We start from the raw sequence: 19,689 nt of genomic DNA, 5'->3' as shown, positions 1-19,689 counted from the left end.
GACAGTGACTCCGTGGCCAAGCTCAGAGAGCCCAGACCTACTCTCACTTACGTTTTGTTCATTCGCAAGCAACTAAGTGATCGTCCCTGGCTATGGGGAAGTAAGTCAAGACTTTAGGAGAACAGCTCGTATGAGCTCGCTTTCTGCAAGTGATTGGTCCTTTGGGACACTTCCCAGATTTCTTTACCCCTGGTTTACTTTGAGGCTTATTTTGGGGAGCAGAATTTCCAAAAATAAGTCAACCACATTCTACAGAATCAGTTTACATTTGTTTGTGGATGCTTCCAGACTTGTGTGGATTGCTGGGGGCAATGAACCCTCAGCGCACACCCAGAGTAAACCAAACAAAGCCCTGTGGGATTTATACAAAGTCCACAGACATGCTGCAGCACAGTGGTTTGATGGGATCTGTTTATGTCCATTAGGGAAAAGAGTGGTTGCTTTCCTAAGGCTCTGAGATGCACCACAGTGCCTCTAATGGGTTATGTTCTCATCCGCCTGAAGCGTGAACCTTGCCTTGGTGGATTCCTAACACCCATGTGTCCCAACAGCCCACCTCTCGAGGTCAACAGGCAAACACAGGCCCTGCAGTGCAGGTGGTCGTGCTGAAGTGCGCACGATGAAAGGCAGTTCAGAAGGAGGGGAAAAGCCTGTTCTAGAGGCTTCCTGAGGCACTTGTGACTACGTAACTCCTAACTGTGCCCCAAAGTAGGTAATGAACTTCTTTCTTCTTCTGAGCCCAAGATAACACCAAGGAAGAAATACTTTCTTCTACCTAAGCCTCCTCTGTTTTCTGAGCCACCCAGGCTTGAGAGAGGTCCCCCGACATGAGGCTTTTGGGAGGTGGAAGGGGTGGGTGGTAGCACTGTTCCTTGGCCCAATTCCCTTTGCTCCCCAAACTCACACATACTTTGGATGAATTTCCCCTCCAATACCCCCTCTTCAACCCTCCCTTGCACAGGCCATGATTCTTCTAAAGTTATGTAACTTGGGATAAAACAACAACAACAGCAATGATTTCTAGGTTTGCTGGCATCTTTAAGATGACTGGCTGTGCAGAGAAAGGAAACAGAGGGCTTCTCTATTTGGGACTCAAAGCACACATGACGTTAAGGTACGGTGTGCTTTAAAATTTCCTGACTACGGTAATTCCGTTGATTATTAACGTCCAATTGTGCGAACTCCAATAACATCCTTATTTTACAATTATAAAATTTTTGAATATTTTCCACTTCAAGGTAAATTATATAGTGTGGCATACTTGTACATCTGGGCAGAAGTACTGTATACCTCTCCACGAAAAAAATTATAATAACATGACTTTCACTCTTTTTTTTTTAAGACAATAAAATTTAAAACTTGGTCCCTGACAACTAATAGGAAATTAATTGTCTTTGTATGGATCTGCACACGCAGCAGTGAAGAAAGCTGTCTCTCAGCCTGGAGGGTAGAGATACTCACACGATGTGGGCCAAGTTGAGTGGTTTCTCAGGCTGGTCAGGGAACATGGGGTGCAAAGGTTCACGGCTGGAAGCACAGCTCAGAGACTTGCTTAACGCGTTGGTGAGCTTCTTAGCGGGTGATTTCTGGAAGGAAGAAGAAAGGTTCAAGTGATAACAATCAACATTTATGTAACATTTCATCAGATGATTTGCTTTCATAGTAGATATCCATTCATTCATTCAGGAAATCTTCTTTGATAATCTACTCTAAGTCAAGGATTTTGCTCATTGCTGGGACCAGCATGCTTGGAATTAGCCATCAGGGTAACTGCCTCGGGCTGCACAGTGTCAGCAAATGCTGTGATAATTGGAAGCAGTCATTGTGCTCAGGACGTCTGAGCTGGGACTTAATGAACAGCAGGGGTCCTTCTGACAATACTCAGGGGACTGGAAGGTAATTCCAGATGGAGGAAGACAGGAGACCCTGTTCTGGAGAGGAAAGCAGGAGGGAGACCACTGAAGTCTTATATGCCGCGTCCAAGACTGTGGTCTTTACCTCAAATGCAGAGGGAGACAATGAACAGGTTAAATCTCAGAGGTGACCTGATTCTAGAAGGATTGCTTCTCTTTAAGAACAGAAAAAGGTTTGAGAGGGGATGGGAATGGAGGTAAGGAGATGGGTAGGAGGTTTTGCGGGAATCCAGGGACAAGATGTTTCAGGAGTGGCTGGATACATCCGGTTAGAAGGAAAAGTGGAACTTCAATCTGAGTCTGTAGAATTTAAAGTTTATGTTCTTTCCAGAGCATCATGCTACCTCTTTTTCATTTGGACCAGTGGAATGTTTATTTTAAAATTTCACAGCCAAGATTATCAAAAATAGTCTACCACATATAATAAATCTTTACCCCAATTTTTCCTTTCTGTGAGAAGCGATTTATCATTTTGTCACTTTCTTTGACACATAGAGTCCATAACTGGCAATATAACGAAGTGACTTTTGTCCTCATTTTTTTTTTTTTTTAATTATCCTTGAATCCTACATCCTAACAGTTCCTCCTTAGCTCTTGAACTATCTAGATGCCTGATCTCCCTTTCACTTTTTTTTTTAATAAATTTATTCATTTATTTATTTTTAGCTGTGTTGGGTCTTCGTTTCTGTGCGAGGGCTTTCTCCAGTTGCGGCGAGCGGGGGCCACTCTTCATCGCGGTGCACGGGCCTCTCACTATCGCGGCCTCTCTCGTTGCGGAGCACGGGCTCCAGACGCGCAGGCTCAGTAGTTGTGGCTCACGGGCCTCGTTGCTCCGCGGCGTGTGGGATCTTCCCAGACCAGGGCTCGAACCCGTGTCCCCTGCATTGGCAGGCAGATTCTCAACCACTGCGCCACCAGGGAAGCCCCTGTCCTCATTTTTAAAAGCTAAGCAATGGGGACATTGTCCAAGAAGTCCCTCTTTGGCTTTTGCTAGGAGGTGTAATTCTTAGCACACTTAAAACAGCAGTAACAATGGCTCTTCACCCCATAAACATTGGGGCTCCTTTGTCCTAGTGAGAATTCTGATCCTGCTCTGTAAAGACATTGTCCTGCCATATAATTGCAGAGTTCACAACCCCTAAGAAAAGGCTCCTTATCTGACTTCAGCATTTACATAAAACAACAATTACAAACAATTAGTCTACAATCACCAACCCTCTAGGACTTGGAATAGAACATATTTGAAAATTGCTAATACGCTGACAATAAGAAAATAGAAAGTATTTCCTCCAGCGTCCTGTACTAAATGGTATTTCATGATCTGTGCTAGTATATCTATTCTCAGCATGTGATATAGCCAGTAGTGATGGGTGGCATTTGAACTGGCATCAAGCCCTCAGTATACAATGCCTTAGTGAAGAACTCTTACTTGAACTCATAATCTGACATGTGCTAAACAATTAATATATTTGCACTGAATATCAGTTCCCCATAATAATTCCTAGAAAGAACATCCTGATTTAAAATGTATATTCTCACTACTCAGCCATAAAGAAGAATGAAATAATGCCATTTGCAGTAACATGGATGGACCTGGGGATTATCATACTAAGTGAAGTAAGTCAGACAGAGAAAGACAAATATCATATGATATTAATTCTATGTGGAATCTAAAAAAAATGATACAAATGAACTTATTTACAAAACAGAAACACACTCACAGACATAGAAAATAAACTATGGTTACCAAAGGGGAAAGGTGGGCAGGGAGGGATAAATTAGGAATTTGGGATTAACATATACACATTACTATATATAAAATAGATAAACAACAAAGACCTACTGTATAGCACAGGGAACTATACTCAATATTTTGTAATAACCTATATGGGAAAGAATCTGAAAGAGAATATATATATTATATGTATTATACATATATGTATAACTGAATCACTTTGCTGTATACCTGAAACTAACACAACATTGTAAATAAACTATACTTCAATTAAAATGCATATCTGAAGACCTTTTTAAAAACAAAATGAGTTACTCTTTAAGTAAAGACTATAGGTTGATTTGAGACACATTAAAATATAGAAAAAATACTTTAAAAATGTCTGCATTTTCTTGTGATAGAACTATTCCAAGAGGAGTTGGCAGGGCTGATGGCACACTCCAAGAAAAATCATCTGTACATAGAGTAATACTTTCACAGAAGCATCAGAACAACATCACTGGATCTGGTCTTTGAGTTTAACTGAAGCAGAGGTCAGCAAACTGTAAACCACCTGAACAGCAAGCTCACGGAGTCAAATTCCTCCCACAGACTCAGTGCCACGTGCTCCTGAGAACACTTTCATCACACGGACAGGTCACCTTTAGCAGGTTAGTATCACAGGTCACCTCCAGCAAGTTAGTCACTTGCACTACTCATGAAAAGATGATTTTCTAAAATCTCCCCCTCCTCTAAAAAAGTAGAATGAAACAGCATCCTTAAGCCCACACGCTCACAGGTCTTTCCTTCATGTTCCAGTCATGCACTTAAGACAACTCCAGAATCTAACTAACAATATTTTTTAGGCAATTCCCACAAACCACCCCCAAACTCGAAAAGAACCTTAACTTACTGTGAAAATGAGATTATGTTCCAGAAGGTGCTTGCTGTTTGGTTGTTACCTAAATCGATACTGAATTATCTATATTCCAAGAAGTAATATCATTTGAGTCTTCCTATATTTTAAGCCTTAGGAAGCTACACTGGGTTCAGACACAGTAAGTAAGAGGTCCCAGTAAGATGGGGAGTGGGAGGGGAAGGAGGGAATGCGAGAGGAGAAGGTAAGTGTGTCGCTTGATTCAGTCACCATGCTTGCCGTTCCCTTGCATTCTGGACGACACTCACACATCCAACTGTAAGTATTGCCTGGACCTTGCCTTACCCAGGACGTGTACTCTTTCATTTGGTGCTGGTTGCTATGGGAACCACCGGCATGTCCCCTCCAGAAGCAGTCCTGACAGAGCTGGTAATTGTGACACTGTTGGCATCGGTAGCGAAATCCCATCATACTCTCACTGTGGCAGTACGAACACTCAACTGGATGGAAGACTGAGGGGCAAGGTAATGAAGAAAAAAGCAAGAAAACAAAAGTATGAGCCAGAAGAAGGAAAAATACAGTCCAACAAAAATTGCATTTTTCTGCTGTGCGCCATGATTTCCGATGATAGTCAGTTTTCACCGAGAGGAGCATTTAGTTTATTCCTAGACTCTCACTACCCTTTTCCAGCATGTGTGTGGAGGTGGGAGAAACAGAAGGGGATGGAGGATAGGGGTTCTTTTAATGGCAAATCTCTTCTTACTCCCGTCCCTTATACTATAAGACTATAAATTACCCAAACTGGCTCGCCTTTCTGCCAAATGCTCTCTGTCTCCAGGAGATCAGCACAGCTCACGGAAGACTCAGAAGCACAATGGATGAACACAGCTGATTGTTCAGTGGGTTGAGAGCAAATATGAGAGAAATGGAAAATGAGAGGAAGAAGAAAGAAAGGCAAATGGAAGAAGAGTAGAAAAACTGGATGGGAGAATTGAGTTACTTTTTAAAAAAATGGAGTAGCTAATGGGCTTATTTAATGAGTGACACTGCTTTCATTTAACAGATTTTTTTTTTTAAATTTCCCAAGAGGCAGATGGATAGGGCCCAAAGAGATGAGTAAGTTGTCTGAATACAGTTCTAAGTCAGATAGTTCAAGAGACACAACTTTCTTTGGCAGAAAATTTGAATTATAAAGCAGGCAAGGTAAAATATTTGAGATTTGAATCCAAGTAACTGCATGTTATGAGCTAAAGATATCAACAACAATAAGAACAATTCATGCTTTTGGTAAACTTATACTCTGGCTAACCAGACAGGGAAAATAATGCAAATAAAATTCAAAAAGAGTCATGTACCAAAATGTTCATTGCAGTTCTATTTACAATAGCCAGGACATGGAAGCAACCTAAGTGTCCATCATCGGATGAATGGATAAAGAAGATGTGGCACATATATACAATGAAATATTACTCAGCCATAAAAAGAAATGAAATGGAGTTATTTGTAGTGAGGTGGATGGAGTTAGAGTCTGTCATACAGAGTGAAGTAAGTCAGAAAGAGAAAAACAAATACAGTATGCTAACACATATATATGGAATCTAAGGGAAAAAAAAAAAGGTCATGAAGAGCCTAGTGGCAAGACGGGAATAAAGACACAGACCTACTAGAGAATGGACTTGAGGATATGGGGAGGGGGTGGGGTGAGATGTGACAAAGTGAGAGAGTGGCATGGACATATATACACTACCAAACGTAAAATAGATAGCTACTGGGAAGCAGCTGCATAGCACAGGGAGATCAGCTTGGTGCTTTGTGATCACCTGGAGGGGTGGGATGGGGAGGGTGGGAGGGAGGGAGATGCAAGAGGGAAGAGATATGGGAATATGTGTGTATGTGTGGCTGATTCACTTTGTTATAAAGCAGAAACTAACACACTATTGTAAAGCAATTATACTCCAATAAAGATGTTAAAAAAAAAAAGTGAACCATAATGCAAAAATAAATAAATAAATAAATAAATAAAGATGAAAAGTAAATTGTAAAAACAAAGACATAACCAGTTTTGAACACATTGTCTTCTGAACCAGTATCATATCCCCTTTTTCTGGCTCCTGGGAAAGGCTGAAGTGAGACTTGAATCTAGGGACAACTGTTCTGGGACAGGGCCTAAGGAACTCATTTCCTGCAACAGGAAATGCTGAGAGAGAAGGCATGAAACGACAACTTTATAATTGGAAAATGACTAGTTCTTAAACTGCAAAACAGTAATATGAACTCATCCTGCATGATCTGGACCTTGATTGCTCTTTGCTCTAGCAGATGAGTAAGAAGCATAAAAAAAAAAATCTACGATTGGTAGTGCTTACAGAGAAACTAGTAAGTTCATTCTTTAAATCTTCTCCATGAGCAGAACAGGATAGATTTATAACTTTAACTAAGGGAGATAATTATTGCAGATGCCAGATGTTCTAAATGGGAATCTAAAATAAGCTAACTTTAACCCCAATGTATATTAAAGAGATGTGTAGAAGTTAAGATTCTAGTAAGAGATAGGAGATAAATTATTTTCTATTTAAGGCTAGAGAATTCCCAGAGTTAAATTAAACAGTAAATAATAACATCTAAAAATCAGATGGAGGCACTGAATTGTTCCATGTTTAAATTTCTTTAAACCTTGTTCTGAACTGTATTTTATATTTAAGTTTGGATATGCCAAGAGTAATTACTTTTAACATAGAAATACTTGCTTTTATAAAAACAAAAGCATGTGACAAACGTTACATTACTCATTTCTTTTACATAACTACAACCATTGAAAGCTTACAATTTGGAGCATATGACTAAAGATTAGCAAGGTGCAACCATCCAATTTTTTTCTATCTCCTCCACCTATTCCTGATGGAGTGCCTAGGAAGAAATAGTCAATGCCAGGTATACCAACAGTAGAAGTTCATACCTAAAACAAATACTAGAAAATGTCACATTCCTTACTGAGGTTCTCTTTCCATTACAGTAAGTTTTTAAGCCACACCGGATTTGTAACTGAGAGGTAGACTGTGAGATTTAATAAATTTTTAGAACGGACAGTCCTAATTTTGCAGTGCACCTATAAGGCCTTACTGATGAGGGAGACAGGTTAGTTCTATTAAAATTCAGTACTAAATAGACCTCCCTAAAACAATGACCTTGGCTTAATAACTATAGACTTGATGGCCTAATTTCGGTAATTAAAAAAATTGCCTTAGGAGTTTGGGATTAACATATACATATAGGTTATTTATATGTACATTAACATATACACATTCCCATATTTAAAATAGATAACCAACAAGGACCTACTGTATACCACAGGAATTATACTCAATATTTTGTAATAACCTATAAGGGAAAAGAAGATATATTTTGTTTTATATGTATATATATACCTGAATCACTTTGTTGTACACATGAAACTAATGCAACATTGTAAATCAATTATACTTCAATTTTAAAAAAAGGCTAAAAAAGTTGCCTCGGTAGGAACTACTCACCGTTTTCTACATTTGCCAGTCGATGCAGAAGAGGCAGCCAGACCAGGCACTGCGGGGGAGGATCTGACATGAGCGTGTCCAAGAAACCATTTAAGGTGACTTTTTTCTGCATCAAAAAACCCATAAAAATTTAGAACCAAGAATAATCTTAATTTACCTGCTATGTAAATATCATTTGAGATAGAAGAAACAAGACATTCAATTAACCCCTAATACATAAAGAAACAGAGCTTGAAACTAGTTCAAAACATTGAATGCTTTTTATATTTAAGCCTACATAGGACTGGATTATCTCCACTGAGGTTGAGTCAATATTATCACAAGGAGAAAAACAATTCTGAGGGGATCATTTTCATACATGAGGGACAGTATGAAAATGATGAGGAAAGATGGAGAGTAGACATTCTCCATAAAATTTTACCCAATAGTACATCACGGCACACTCGACAATTCCCGTATCAGTCTTCTAAATTTGTAGAACAGCTTCCCTTTCAAAGCTCCTCAACTTCCATAAGGACTAAATATTTTGTGGTTAATGTGAATGGTTCTGCTATACAAGATTAGGAGTGAATCCTGTTCGGAGGGAGCTATCCTTCCCTGTTAGAAAAGAACACTCTAAATTAAAAAAAAATTCTCTTCTCTACTTTCTTTATGTATCTTTTCTTACAATTCAGTTGGCTTCTGTGTCATTATCCTGGGCTTTTCTGATGCAGAAAAGAAATGTATTTTATCTATAAGCTTCTTTCAAAATGAAAAAATAAGAAGTTATATTAATATATGATATTTTCATAGTATGAATGACAAAAAATTTACATGCAAAAATCACTATTTTATTTAAATTTTTGAATTAGAATATCAAGGTGGATGGGATAGTTTTATATTTTTAGATAAGAAATTAGCCCTGAAGAGCTACAGTGCCTTTTCAAGGCTTAAACCTTACACTTGTCCTTGTAATTCACAAAACAACTGTTTTGGTACCCTTCTATTAATGTTTTCTTATTGGCAGATATTTACAGTTTTAGCTTTACCTCATAATACTAAATAAGCTTTTTATAGGGTTGTTATTAGCATTATTATTAAAAGATAAATCATATAAAGTGTAAGTAATGAGACAGTATTTTTTCAAAAGCTACTACAATTCATATGTCTAAAATAATACTGTGTTTCAAAACAATCGTTTGGGGTGGCTTTGCAATGAAGCAATTAAAACAATTTTGGAATTTCATCATTCGAACTGCTGCTATAGCCAGTTTATGAAGCACAAAAATAAACTGGTCTTATTATTTTTATTAGTGTTGCCTCTTTTTGTACTTCACATGATTTTATCCATTTTGACCATTCATCATACTGGCTAAAAATCACTCCTGGAAGTCAAAAAATGCTACTATGATTTCCACATATATAAATTTCTCATCATTGAGGGTATATAAAAGATTATATAATGGGCAGTCTCTAGGATATTTCAAAAGGAATTTTGAGCAATGCAACATCCTATATAGTTTTTTTGAATATATAAATCCTATTAGATTAAAAAAGTCCTATTATTCTGGCTGACTTTTAATGAGAAATATTCGGAGGCATTAGTATATTTCCTGAGGATTCTACAATGCACTACCTAAAATCAACAAAGGTACAAACAAGTAAATCCAGGGGCAGAGAGATCAGTTTGGGGTTTAATGCAAGAGGCCAGGCAATCGAGGATGATGAGGAGAGATCTGAGAAAATTCTAGAAGGTGAAATCAGTAGGACTTGGTGACTGATGAGAAGTTCTGGGTGAAGAAGTTGTACAGAGGGAGGCTTAGGTGAATGGGTCCATTCTGAGGTCACCAACTCGAAAGGGAAAGGGAACTCCAAAGAGGAGTACGCTTTAGCTGGGGACAGAGGCCAGGTATCTAAGCCAGCCTGGGGGTGAGGGCGTGGGAAAGGTCAGACAGGTTTCCTGGGTGAGACCCCATCCTCCCCCTCCCCCCCCGACCCCCCAGGGGGAGTAGAGTTTGATACTTAAAGTATCAAGCCATCCCTTCTCTTATTGAGTGTATGGATACATTTATAATTCTATATAAACCCATGCCCTGCAGGGATGCCTGAGGCACCACCTTTGACCTCTTAGATCACCAAGTAAACAGACAGATAGATAGACAGATGAGGTGTACTAGCTGGAGGTAAATGCAGCTTTTCAGTGGCTGCTAAGCACTGATTTCTTATTTAAGGGATCCTTTTAGAGGACATACTTGGTTAGTTCGGATTTTTAAAAATTGTAAACAAATCTTCGGTTTATGGATGTCTAAATCTCCACTATGCTGTGCTTTAGAATAGTTCTAGACATGTAGATTTTCCACATGACTGGAGAGATATAAACACAGAGAGTCCCCCAAAACTAAGCAGCTTCCCTTGGCTGACTTTTACCACCCCCAGTTAAAACATGTTGCTCTGAGCCCCAATTTAGTGGAAGATTTAGGGCCTCCCAGATGGCATGGGGCATGTGCTGTGATTCCTTTCTTGTCTCCTTTGCTAAACATTGGTGAAGCTCGGTGCTGGGTCAGACTCGTGTTTCATGTGAGGCTGAGTAACAATTCAGCCCTTTTGATAGTGTGGTGGTAATAATGTTTCCGAGGGTATAGCGTTGTTGTAGGGATTAAATTAGACAATGCAAATTAAGAATTTAGCATGATGCCTGGCTCATGGTCAGGAAACACCACCTATTATTATTATCCAAATGTGTTGAGTTCAGTTACTGACTCAGAGGTCATTTCTCAGAAGCTGGAAGATACGTTGCAAGTTACCATGAAGAAGTAGTGACTTGGAGTGACACACAGGAAAACAGCCACCGAGAGACACTTCCTTAAGCAAGTTTTCTCCTACCTGTTGAGAGAAACAGGATCTAGCTGACTGTTCTGTGTAACCAAATGAAGGCCCTTCAAACACTGCTGTGGGTAGTTTGAGAACTTCCCGCAGGAACTGATCGTATCGTCCATAAACCATCACCCCACTGGAGTCAGAAATCATTGAGAAAATATCTGATGGATGGAAAAGGAAAGATCTTTATTCATCACATAAAGATTCCCCACTGTTTTAGTTCAACGTATCTACTGCAAATAACAAAAAATGTGGCAGAAACTAAATATGTAATTTATTATGAAAGAATAATATGAAAGCTAGTTTTTATGCTGAGATATTCCTGGCATGGTGTTTTCTCTGGTGTCTTTCTGTAGATGATTCTGGCATACAGCATTAACTAGTAACTTGGATAAAATTAGCATATTTTGATAAGACAGAGAACATCACATTTTTAGCTTGAGGTCAATTATCAACTCATATATAACTCAACGGGAGGAATTTTTGTACGTGTGAGAAATATGCTGACTTCTTTTGAAATACACAATGAAAATATTACGACAATGTTAGGGTGTGTGTGTATCTAGCAAGCTAGCTATTTACCCGTCTATATTGTCACTAAAACGTTTGGATTTTGGTTTAAGATATTGAAAAATGAAAGACATAATGGGGATAAGGATGCAATGAAAACACTTGATTAACTTCCCACAGAAGCAGAAAACTTCCTATAAATCATAGTGTTCTGGGTGGAAGGCAATTGATTTATGGGGAAGGGTCTTTTGCCTCATGCAGTCAAGAGGAAGCCTGGCCTTGCCGACGATCAGTGAGGTAAAGTCAGGGTTCCAGATTATTCTCAGCAGAGCCACTGGCTTCACTGAACCTCTTTTCTTCAGTTTCTGCCACTGTGGGCACTTAATGAATATTACTGGCATAATTTCCCAAGGTACTCTATAATTCCTCTGTGGAGATCACTATTGGAAGGAAAGGGTTGGCTATTATATGGTTTGTCACCATGCTAGATTGTAACTAGGCCAGCACAGCTGCTGGGATAAACTGTTGTAAAGTCAATATGCTACCTCTACTCATTTTGGACTTAATTTTTCAAGGTCAAAATGTAATGTGGGGACATTGTTTTACACCGCAGCCAGATGTTAAGCATATTATAGGCTTTTATTGGATTTTGTTTTGAGGATGTGAATTGGCTCTCATTTTCTTTAAATAGTCCACTTACAAAGGGTTTCTATTGTGTTTAAAATAGTTAATCAATTATGAAGCTACAGAAATTCTACATGAGCAACAAAAATTAATGTTGTTCTCATTCACTTTCACAATATTGTTTACTTAGTGAATTTCATCTCTCGTGTTTCATTATAACTAGTCAAAAAAAGAAGTTGCCAACAGCAAAAAAAAACCAAAAAGCAAAAAACAAAACTCTTGTATAATTCCAAATATAGAAACTCAAGAATTCCAATCAAAAGGAGGAAGAAGAAACCTTGAAGAAGTAAGTGTACGTTCTCATTAAAGCTGCCACGTTGTTTGTTCGGGAGCCAGGCGGTTAACTATAATTTGGTCATCCTGATGAACTTTTAGATTTGGATTTTCTAGGCCAGGGCACATTTTGAAAAGTAGCTTAGGCTTTTCAAATCTCCCACTGAAATAATTTAAACAACATCTCTAACTAGAGTAAAAGCAGAAGGGGTACCAACAGTGACCTTTCACAAACTTGAAGCTAATATTAAATTCATTTGTACTGATAAAGTTCTACTAAGCAATAGCCAAACTAGGGCTAAGTCCCTGGGATTAAAGGCAAGTGGCTGTTCATGACCACTCAGGTTTTTATAAAGAAATGAGGGGACTCTGAGGAAGCTCTCAACATGGTATGTGTTTGTACCTTAATTTTGGGCCCTCTGTTTTTTTAATATATATATATATATATATATATATATATATATATATATATATATATACACTCATATATATATACACATATATATGTCATATGCTTATAACATGAAATATATGTGTATCTATATAATATAGATGGCTGTTTCAAGGATTAAGCTAGTTACTAGATGTAAAGCACACGGATGCATGCTTGGCACCTAGTATATGGTACAGAAATGTTATCTGTTTTTATTATTAATTTTATATCACACTTTTCTGCCATTTACCTTGTATGTTTAGACTTTGCCTCCCCGATAGGACTGTTCTATAAGGTTCCAAATCATAGCCTAAATTACCTTTGTGTTTCCTGCAGCACCTTACAATGATACTTCAGAAGAACTTACATTCATTGATTTATTAAACTAAAATTAACTTGGCACCTAATAAACATGAAATTGCGCTAAGCCATGGTTATACAGAAAAATCAGGACATAGTTCTTGCCCTCTGGGAGGTCCCAGTCTGTTGGGGATGACAGAGATGTGCTTGCATCCTGGATGACACGACATCATGTACGGTGACAAGGTGGTGTGAGTACAGGGGCAGTAGGGTGTACAGGGTGCAGCAGGAGCTCAGAGAGAGGGTTCCTAGAGGGGGGAGTGAGTCAGGGAAGATTTCCTTACAAAAGGGACTTCTAGGCCAAGTATAAAGAACAATCAGTAATGAAGGAGGTACTGAAGAATTAAAGGCAGGCCAGCAAGTTAGAAATATCACCCTGGAGGTAAGCTTGGAGGCCGAACAACCTGTTCAGTAATAGAAACTCAGGAAAAACAAGGTGTTTGCCATAAACAAGCCCTCCCCAGAAGCTTTAGAATAGCACCTGACTTTCCAGGCTTATTGCATTGGATTCAGAATTCCTTAAGATCCTTAACAGCCTATAATCAGACCAAAACCACTTTGACAGAAACAGAATGTATTATATTAGGTCCATTTATGTATAGGTAGCTATGTCCCATGCCTGCAGGGAGCACCCTCACACTCTCTGCTGCCTGGGGTGCCTGATGAACACCCTGCATACTGGTTCCTGGTGGACCTGAGCACTGGAAATTGGGATGCAACATGGGGGTTGTTGTTCCTTTTAATGCATTTAAAGCAGCTTTTAAAACTCAGCTTTAAAATTTCTGCTGTTTTCTACTTTTCTGCTTTTTAAAATTTCTAAATTATTTTCAGCCAACAATTCTTGCCCTGTGTTCTCCAACATGAAGGGGCTAGTTGGAATGAACTAAATCTCTTTCATTCCTATCCACAAAAATAGGAAAACTGCCAAACAAGCGCAGTTGGCATATTGGGTTAAAGTGAATTAGAATTTAAAGAAGGAAAATCCCAAGACGTTCCATATCCTTTCATTTTATTTTTCTTATTATAAAAGCAATGCTTATTATAAAATCATTACTCCGCCTGTTTTATGATTAAATGCAAGCCAGCAAAAGAAGACTAAAGAAAACCCACAATTCCACTTACCAAGAGTCAACCATGGCAAATGGGAGTGTTTCCTTAATTTCTCTTTCTGATTTTTCGTTGTTGATGTATAGGAAAGCCAGAGATTTCTGTGCATTAATTTGGTATCCTGCAACCTTACCAAATTCACTGATTAGTTCTAGTAGTTTTCTGGTGGCATCTTTAGGATTCTCTATGTATAGTATCATGTCATCTGCAAACAGTGACAGTTTTACTTTTCTTCAAATTTGTATTCCTTTTATTTCTTTTTCTTCTGATTGACACGGCTAGGACTTCCAAAACTATGTTGACTAAGAGTTGCAAGAGTGGACATCCTTGCCTTGTTCCTGATCTTAGTGGAAATGCTTTCAGTTTTTCACCATTGAGTATGATGCTTGCTGTGGAGGGGTAAGCTGGGACAAAGTGAGAGAGTGGCATGGACATATATACACTACTGAATGTAAAATAGATAGCTAGTGGGAAGCAGCAGCATAGCACAGGGAGATCAGCTCGGTGCTTTGTGACCACCCAGAGGGGTGGGATAGGGAGGGTGGGAGGGAGACGCAAGAGGGAGGGGATATGGGGATATATGTATGCATACGGCTGATTCACTTTGTTGTACAACAGAAACTAACACAGTATTGTGAAGCAATTATACCCCAATAAAGATCTATTAAAAAAAAAGTCAAAAAAAGAAAAAAGAGTCAACCATGGCTGTCTGTGGGTGGATTTGCCCATATTTGTTCATTCAGCCAATGAACATTGTTCATTCTGTTTGAACAATTCAATTTGTTCATTCAATCACTGAAATATTGGTGACTAAGGATACTCATTTCTGATTAACATTTTGGAGAGGTTCTTCCAACCAAACGGCTTTTAGCTAAATTGTTTTTGGCCAAATTGCTTTCAACTGACTTACCTGGAAACCATTAAAACTACCTTTCTGGGATTAACTATATAAAGAGTGACTCCTCATTCAGAGAACTGGGGTACGTTCAGGTCTGCTGCTCTGCCAGAAGGTACCATGAAATGTCGTGATCACACAGTCTGTTTCTCTACAGAATTTGTGACTCTCTGAAGCTTATTTCTGCACACTGGAGAACAGTTTCTTTCCAATGGGACTCGTGCATTTGTGACTTCTTTCACTGAGCTGCAGAGGATTGACTTTGGCCACTGGAATGCATGCATGCTTTGCTCACTGATCGTGGGTATTTGGTGAATGATGGGATGGGGTGGGAAAACAGCACTGGAGCAGTTACACTGTTTGCTTTGAAATCCCAGACTTGCGGGAGAACTTTGAGGGATTTGACAAGTGGTAAAGATCTGCTCGAACACTTAGTTAAATCTTGAATTTTGTAACTGTGCTGATGTCGTTTGTTGCTTACCTAACAACCATCCCCTTCAGCTTTATTGGCCCCAAATTTCTTCCTGGGCTATGGGAAAGCAGTGGCCCTTCTCAGCCCAGGAGGTGAGAATGGCTGGAAGACTCCCTGACCATCATTGGCATTCCTATCCTGTCAGCAGTGGTTGATGTAGTAATTGGTCTGTGATGCCACCCTGGCCATGAGACGTAAGGGCTGGGGGGCCTCTGGAGTGGGTGTGACTCCTGAAATTGCTGTACCCCCTTTTACCTTCAGGAGAAGGATAAAATCTGACACAGAGGAGAGCTGAGTAGAAAGATGGAAAGCACCTGGGTCCTTGATGGCATAACATTAACCTGGTTCGTGAAAGGCTCTGAGGAGTTCTGAAGCGCAGAAAACTGGTTTTCTCAGTTTTCCTCAAACTTATTTTATTAAGGGACCCTTTTCTCCAGGTACCTAACACTGAATAAGTATTTGGAAATGTTTCTTAAGACTTTGAAAAAAACCTTTACCTACTGTCCTCAGCATAAGTGGCCAATGGTGACATGAGGTCAGTAGGCAAGGCCCTCAGGAGTTTCTTCTTCTGCCCTGGTTCATTTTGCTAAACTTTCTCTTCCTAGCCTAACCCTGAAGGAAATGCCTTAGGGATTACTCTAAGTTATTTTTTTTAAAAGGACACTGTTTCTGCCACCTTCTAATTTAGCTGTTATCCTCAATCAAGTACTGAGGTAGATGTTTTTAAAGTTTTACATCTTTCAGGCTAACTGAAGAGAGACTAAACTGGACCTTGTAGGGTCTGCTTGGGCTTCTCTGAAACTTGACTGCACTTGGCTGGTCCATGAAAGGAGGTTCCTGGGAGTGAGGGAAGATGTGTAGTTATGTGGGGTTCCCCTTATCTACTGCTCCAATGACATAACTCTTCTTGGAACATGTCTGGGGAAATTCCAAAGGAATAAAGGTCCCCCCCACCCTGACCCCGGTATCTTTCTTTATTTTTCCTCTGTTGGTGCATCAAGAAGCAAGAGATTACATTCAGCAGCTGACAGGCAGCAGGTGACAAAAGAGCCTAAAGGCCGTGAGTCATGGAGGCCTGTAGCCAGCAGGGACCCTACAGGTACCTAACAAAATCCCCAAATTTAGGATGGAGAAGGAAGTTGAGGACTAAAGAAGCGAAGTGACTTCCACAGAATAATCAGCAAGTTAGTCACACAGCTGGGTCTGCAACCTGGGACTCCCAATTCCCATGACAGTGCTCTTTGTCATACGGCATTATAACTCAGAGTCATAATATTTAGGGGAAGGGAGAGGGTTACATGGCAATTTTTCTTCAAAACAGCCACATATACATGATTTTAAACTAGTTAGAAATGAAAATTCTTGCCTGCTATACACCCACTCCAGGCCTACTGAATCAGAAATTCTGGAAATGAGACCCAGAAATCCATTTTTTTAAAAAGCCCTCCAGGTGACTCCATACATACTAAAATTTGAAAACCACTGGTGTACGGGGAAAAAGTCAGGGTTCAATTCCTGGTACCATCTGTGATTAACTCTCTATGTCTCAGCTTCTTTACCTAAAACATGCAAACAAATCAGAAAACTCTCACTGTTTTGTTGGTTAAAAAATGACCCCATTTAGTGACAAAATGTACACAAAAGGCCCATAAGCACTCAACACTCCAGCTATCATGTCTTTATGGCATCAGTTAATTCTCAGTTTATAGTTTCTGTACATAATTCCTATGCCTACACCCTGGCAATGTCTACTTTGGAAACTTTGGAGTGCCCAGTGATTTGAACAGCATTGGTGGAGAAGAATGAGGAAACGTGCCGGGAACTTTGGCTTGAGATGATCGAGAAACGGAAGGTTGCCCAACATGGTCTTCATCTCCCTATGGTGATGGACTTATGCCTGTGAGGCAGTTCTACAGTACAATGAATGTGAAAGAATGTACATCTTACTTTAGTATCATGAACAGTCTAACTGGTGATCCTCAACAGGTTATAAAAAATAATAATCCATACGTAGAAGGAAAACATTCATTTCATTGACATTAAACTAATATGAAAACATTTCTACGACAAAATCCAAGGATCAATGAAGATGATATTTCAAACAACTCTCATAGAATGAGGAAAGTCACAAATGGTCAGGGGGACCTGGCAGGAATGGGGTAGAGGAAACCATGGTATACAGGAGGGGTAAGCAAACAGAGATGCAGAGAATAACTTACATCTTAATTTGTCCATGATCTTCCCTCCACACAATGTGGCTAAAGCCATTTTGACAGCAAATACTGAAATTTTACCATGGCCTTCCCTGTTTAATGATGATAGAAAAAAAGAGATGTCATGTGAAGAACATCCAATAACACAGTTTGACATTTTCTGTTCTGTAGAAATCATAGGACAACAGAGCTGCATGCATTATTGAACATATCCATTTTAAAAAAGGTTATGAATACAGTTCAACACGTTTCTGAAAAACTCTTCTATTCGATGTTTCCTTTTTTCAAGAGATTGCAGAATCTTTAAGTTATTCTTTGTCTATGCCCCTTGCTCAAAGCATAGACTGGTAGCCAAAGAAATATGTGCTATTTACCTGGGGATGAAAATTACAGAACATTCTTTTCACTTTGGGTTTCATAAAATAATTTTATGTATGATGATGCCACAGTTTCTATAATTTATTTAAACAAGGCTTCAGAAAAATCTTAAGTCGTGTGTGTCAGGTAATTCCTGAATTTTAAAAGGGTTAGGGTTAATATGGAGACTGTCTCCTCACACTTTTTTTTTCAACAATCATTTCCTACCCACAAGCCAACTGTCCTTAAAAGTGACACATTTACTTTTCAAAGGGAGTTGGTATTTTAAAGGGGCAAAAGTAAGAGCTCTTTTGAATAGTTCTCCTACCTAAATGACATGAGAGCAGCCAAATCTTCGTTGATTCAAGAGGTATAACTAACTTGTCCTTCACAAAATGTGATATAAAGGTCATTCTATAAGAAGTAGAATATTTCTGCTAAATGATTTTTCCAGCTGGAATAAACTGTTTATTATATCCTTGGAACCAGACAGCGTATCATATTAGTAATTCATTTCTTTGGTGGTTGCTACCCTTAAGAATGATCAAAAGAGTTATTTAAAATAATAATGTAACTGAAAGGTAAGTAGAGTCTGTATTGACAAGGGTTTAATATATAGAATAAGAAATTTATACGAATAAGATTCAGATATCTGACATATTAGAAGAATAAGACATAATAAATTATTGTGTCTTTGTTCCTTACTAGACTCCAGAGAGGAATCATTTGTTATTCATCTTCGTTGCTGTCATTCTTAGCATAGTACCTGGAAGGCAGCTAGCCAGAATGCAAAACTGACCCAGTCTTATATGCTAGTGACTCTCCTGTTTATATTTCTAAGCCTAAGCACCAGACTTACATAATTACATATTAGAAATCTTCACTTGGATACCCTGCATCAAACCAAGTATGTTCAAAGTAGAACTCATTACCTTTCAAAGCCCTCTCATAATACTCTGACCAATTTAACTACTAAACGGCTCTTCCTCCTACAGTCCCTCTTCGGGTTGTCAGAATCACCATGTACCTAGTTACCCAGAAATGGATTCTGGGCAAGAGGTCACCCTTGATTTTTTGCTCTTCCTTAATTCACTACCACCCAAATAAATGTTTAGATATACCCACTTCACTGTATATTAAACCCACTTCATTCTTTCCCTTCCGACTGCCATGGCTTCTATCAGCTCTTGCTTTAACACTGTAATAACTTCTTTTTTTTTTTTTTTATAAATGTATTTATTTTATTTTTGTCTGTGCTGGGCCTTCATTGCTGCACAGGAGCTTTCTCTAGTTGCGGCGAGCGGGGGCTACTCTTCCTTGCCGTGTGCGGGCTTCTTATTGCGGTGGCTTCTCTTGTTGCAGAGCACGGGCTCCAGGTGTGCAGGCTTCAGTAGTTGTGGCACATGGGCTCAGTAGTTGTGGCTCGCGGGCTCCAGAGTGCAGGCTCAGCAGCTGTGGCACACGGGCTCAGTTGCTCTGAGGCATGTGGGATCCT

General features: G+C 39.2%; 1 protein-coding gene across 12 annotated transcripts in view; it reads right to left on the bottom strand.

Moving 5' to 3' along the window:
* Positions 1-19,689, bottom strand: part of DTNA (dystrobrevin alpha) — a 280,781-nt gene that overhangs the window by 63,369 nt on the left and 197,723 nt on the right. For all 12 annotated transcript variants that reach the window (XM_036874580.1, XM_036874578.1, XM_036874582.1 and 9 more), the window contains exons 6-10: positions 17,844-17,929; positions 10,897-11,051; positions 8,035-8,140; positions 4,850-5,016; positions 1,462-1,586 (exon numbers count right to left, since the gene is read on the bottom strand). In XM_036874580.1, coding sequence (XP_036730475.1) covers positions 1,462-1,586; positions 4,850-5,016; positions 8,035-8,140; positions 10,897-11,051; positions 17,844-17,929 — 639 coding nt within the window. The remainder of the gene's footprint in view (positions 1-1,461; positions 1,587-4,849; positions 5,017-8,034; positions 8,141-10,896; positions 11,052-17,843; positions 17,930-19,689) is intronic.

Source organism: Balaenoptera musculus, chromosome 14 (genome assembly GCF_009873245.2).
Source record: "Balaenoptera musculus isolate JJ_BM4_2016_0621 chromosome 14, mBalMus1.pri.v3, whole genome shotgun sequence".
Classification (NCBI taxonomy): domain Eukaryota; kingdom Metazoa; phylum Chordata; class Mammalia; order Artiodactyla; family Balaenopteridae; genus Balaenoptera; species Balaenoptera musculus.
The sequence above is the reverse complement of the archived record's forward strand: the minus strand, read 5'-3'. Positions and strand labels throughout refer to the sequence as shown.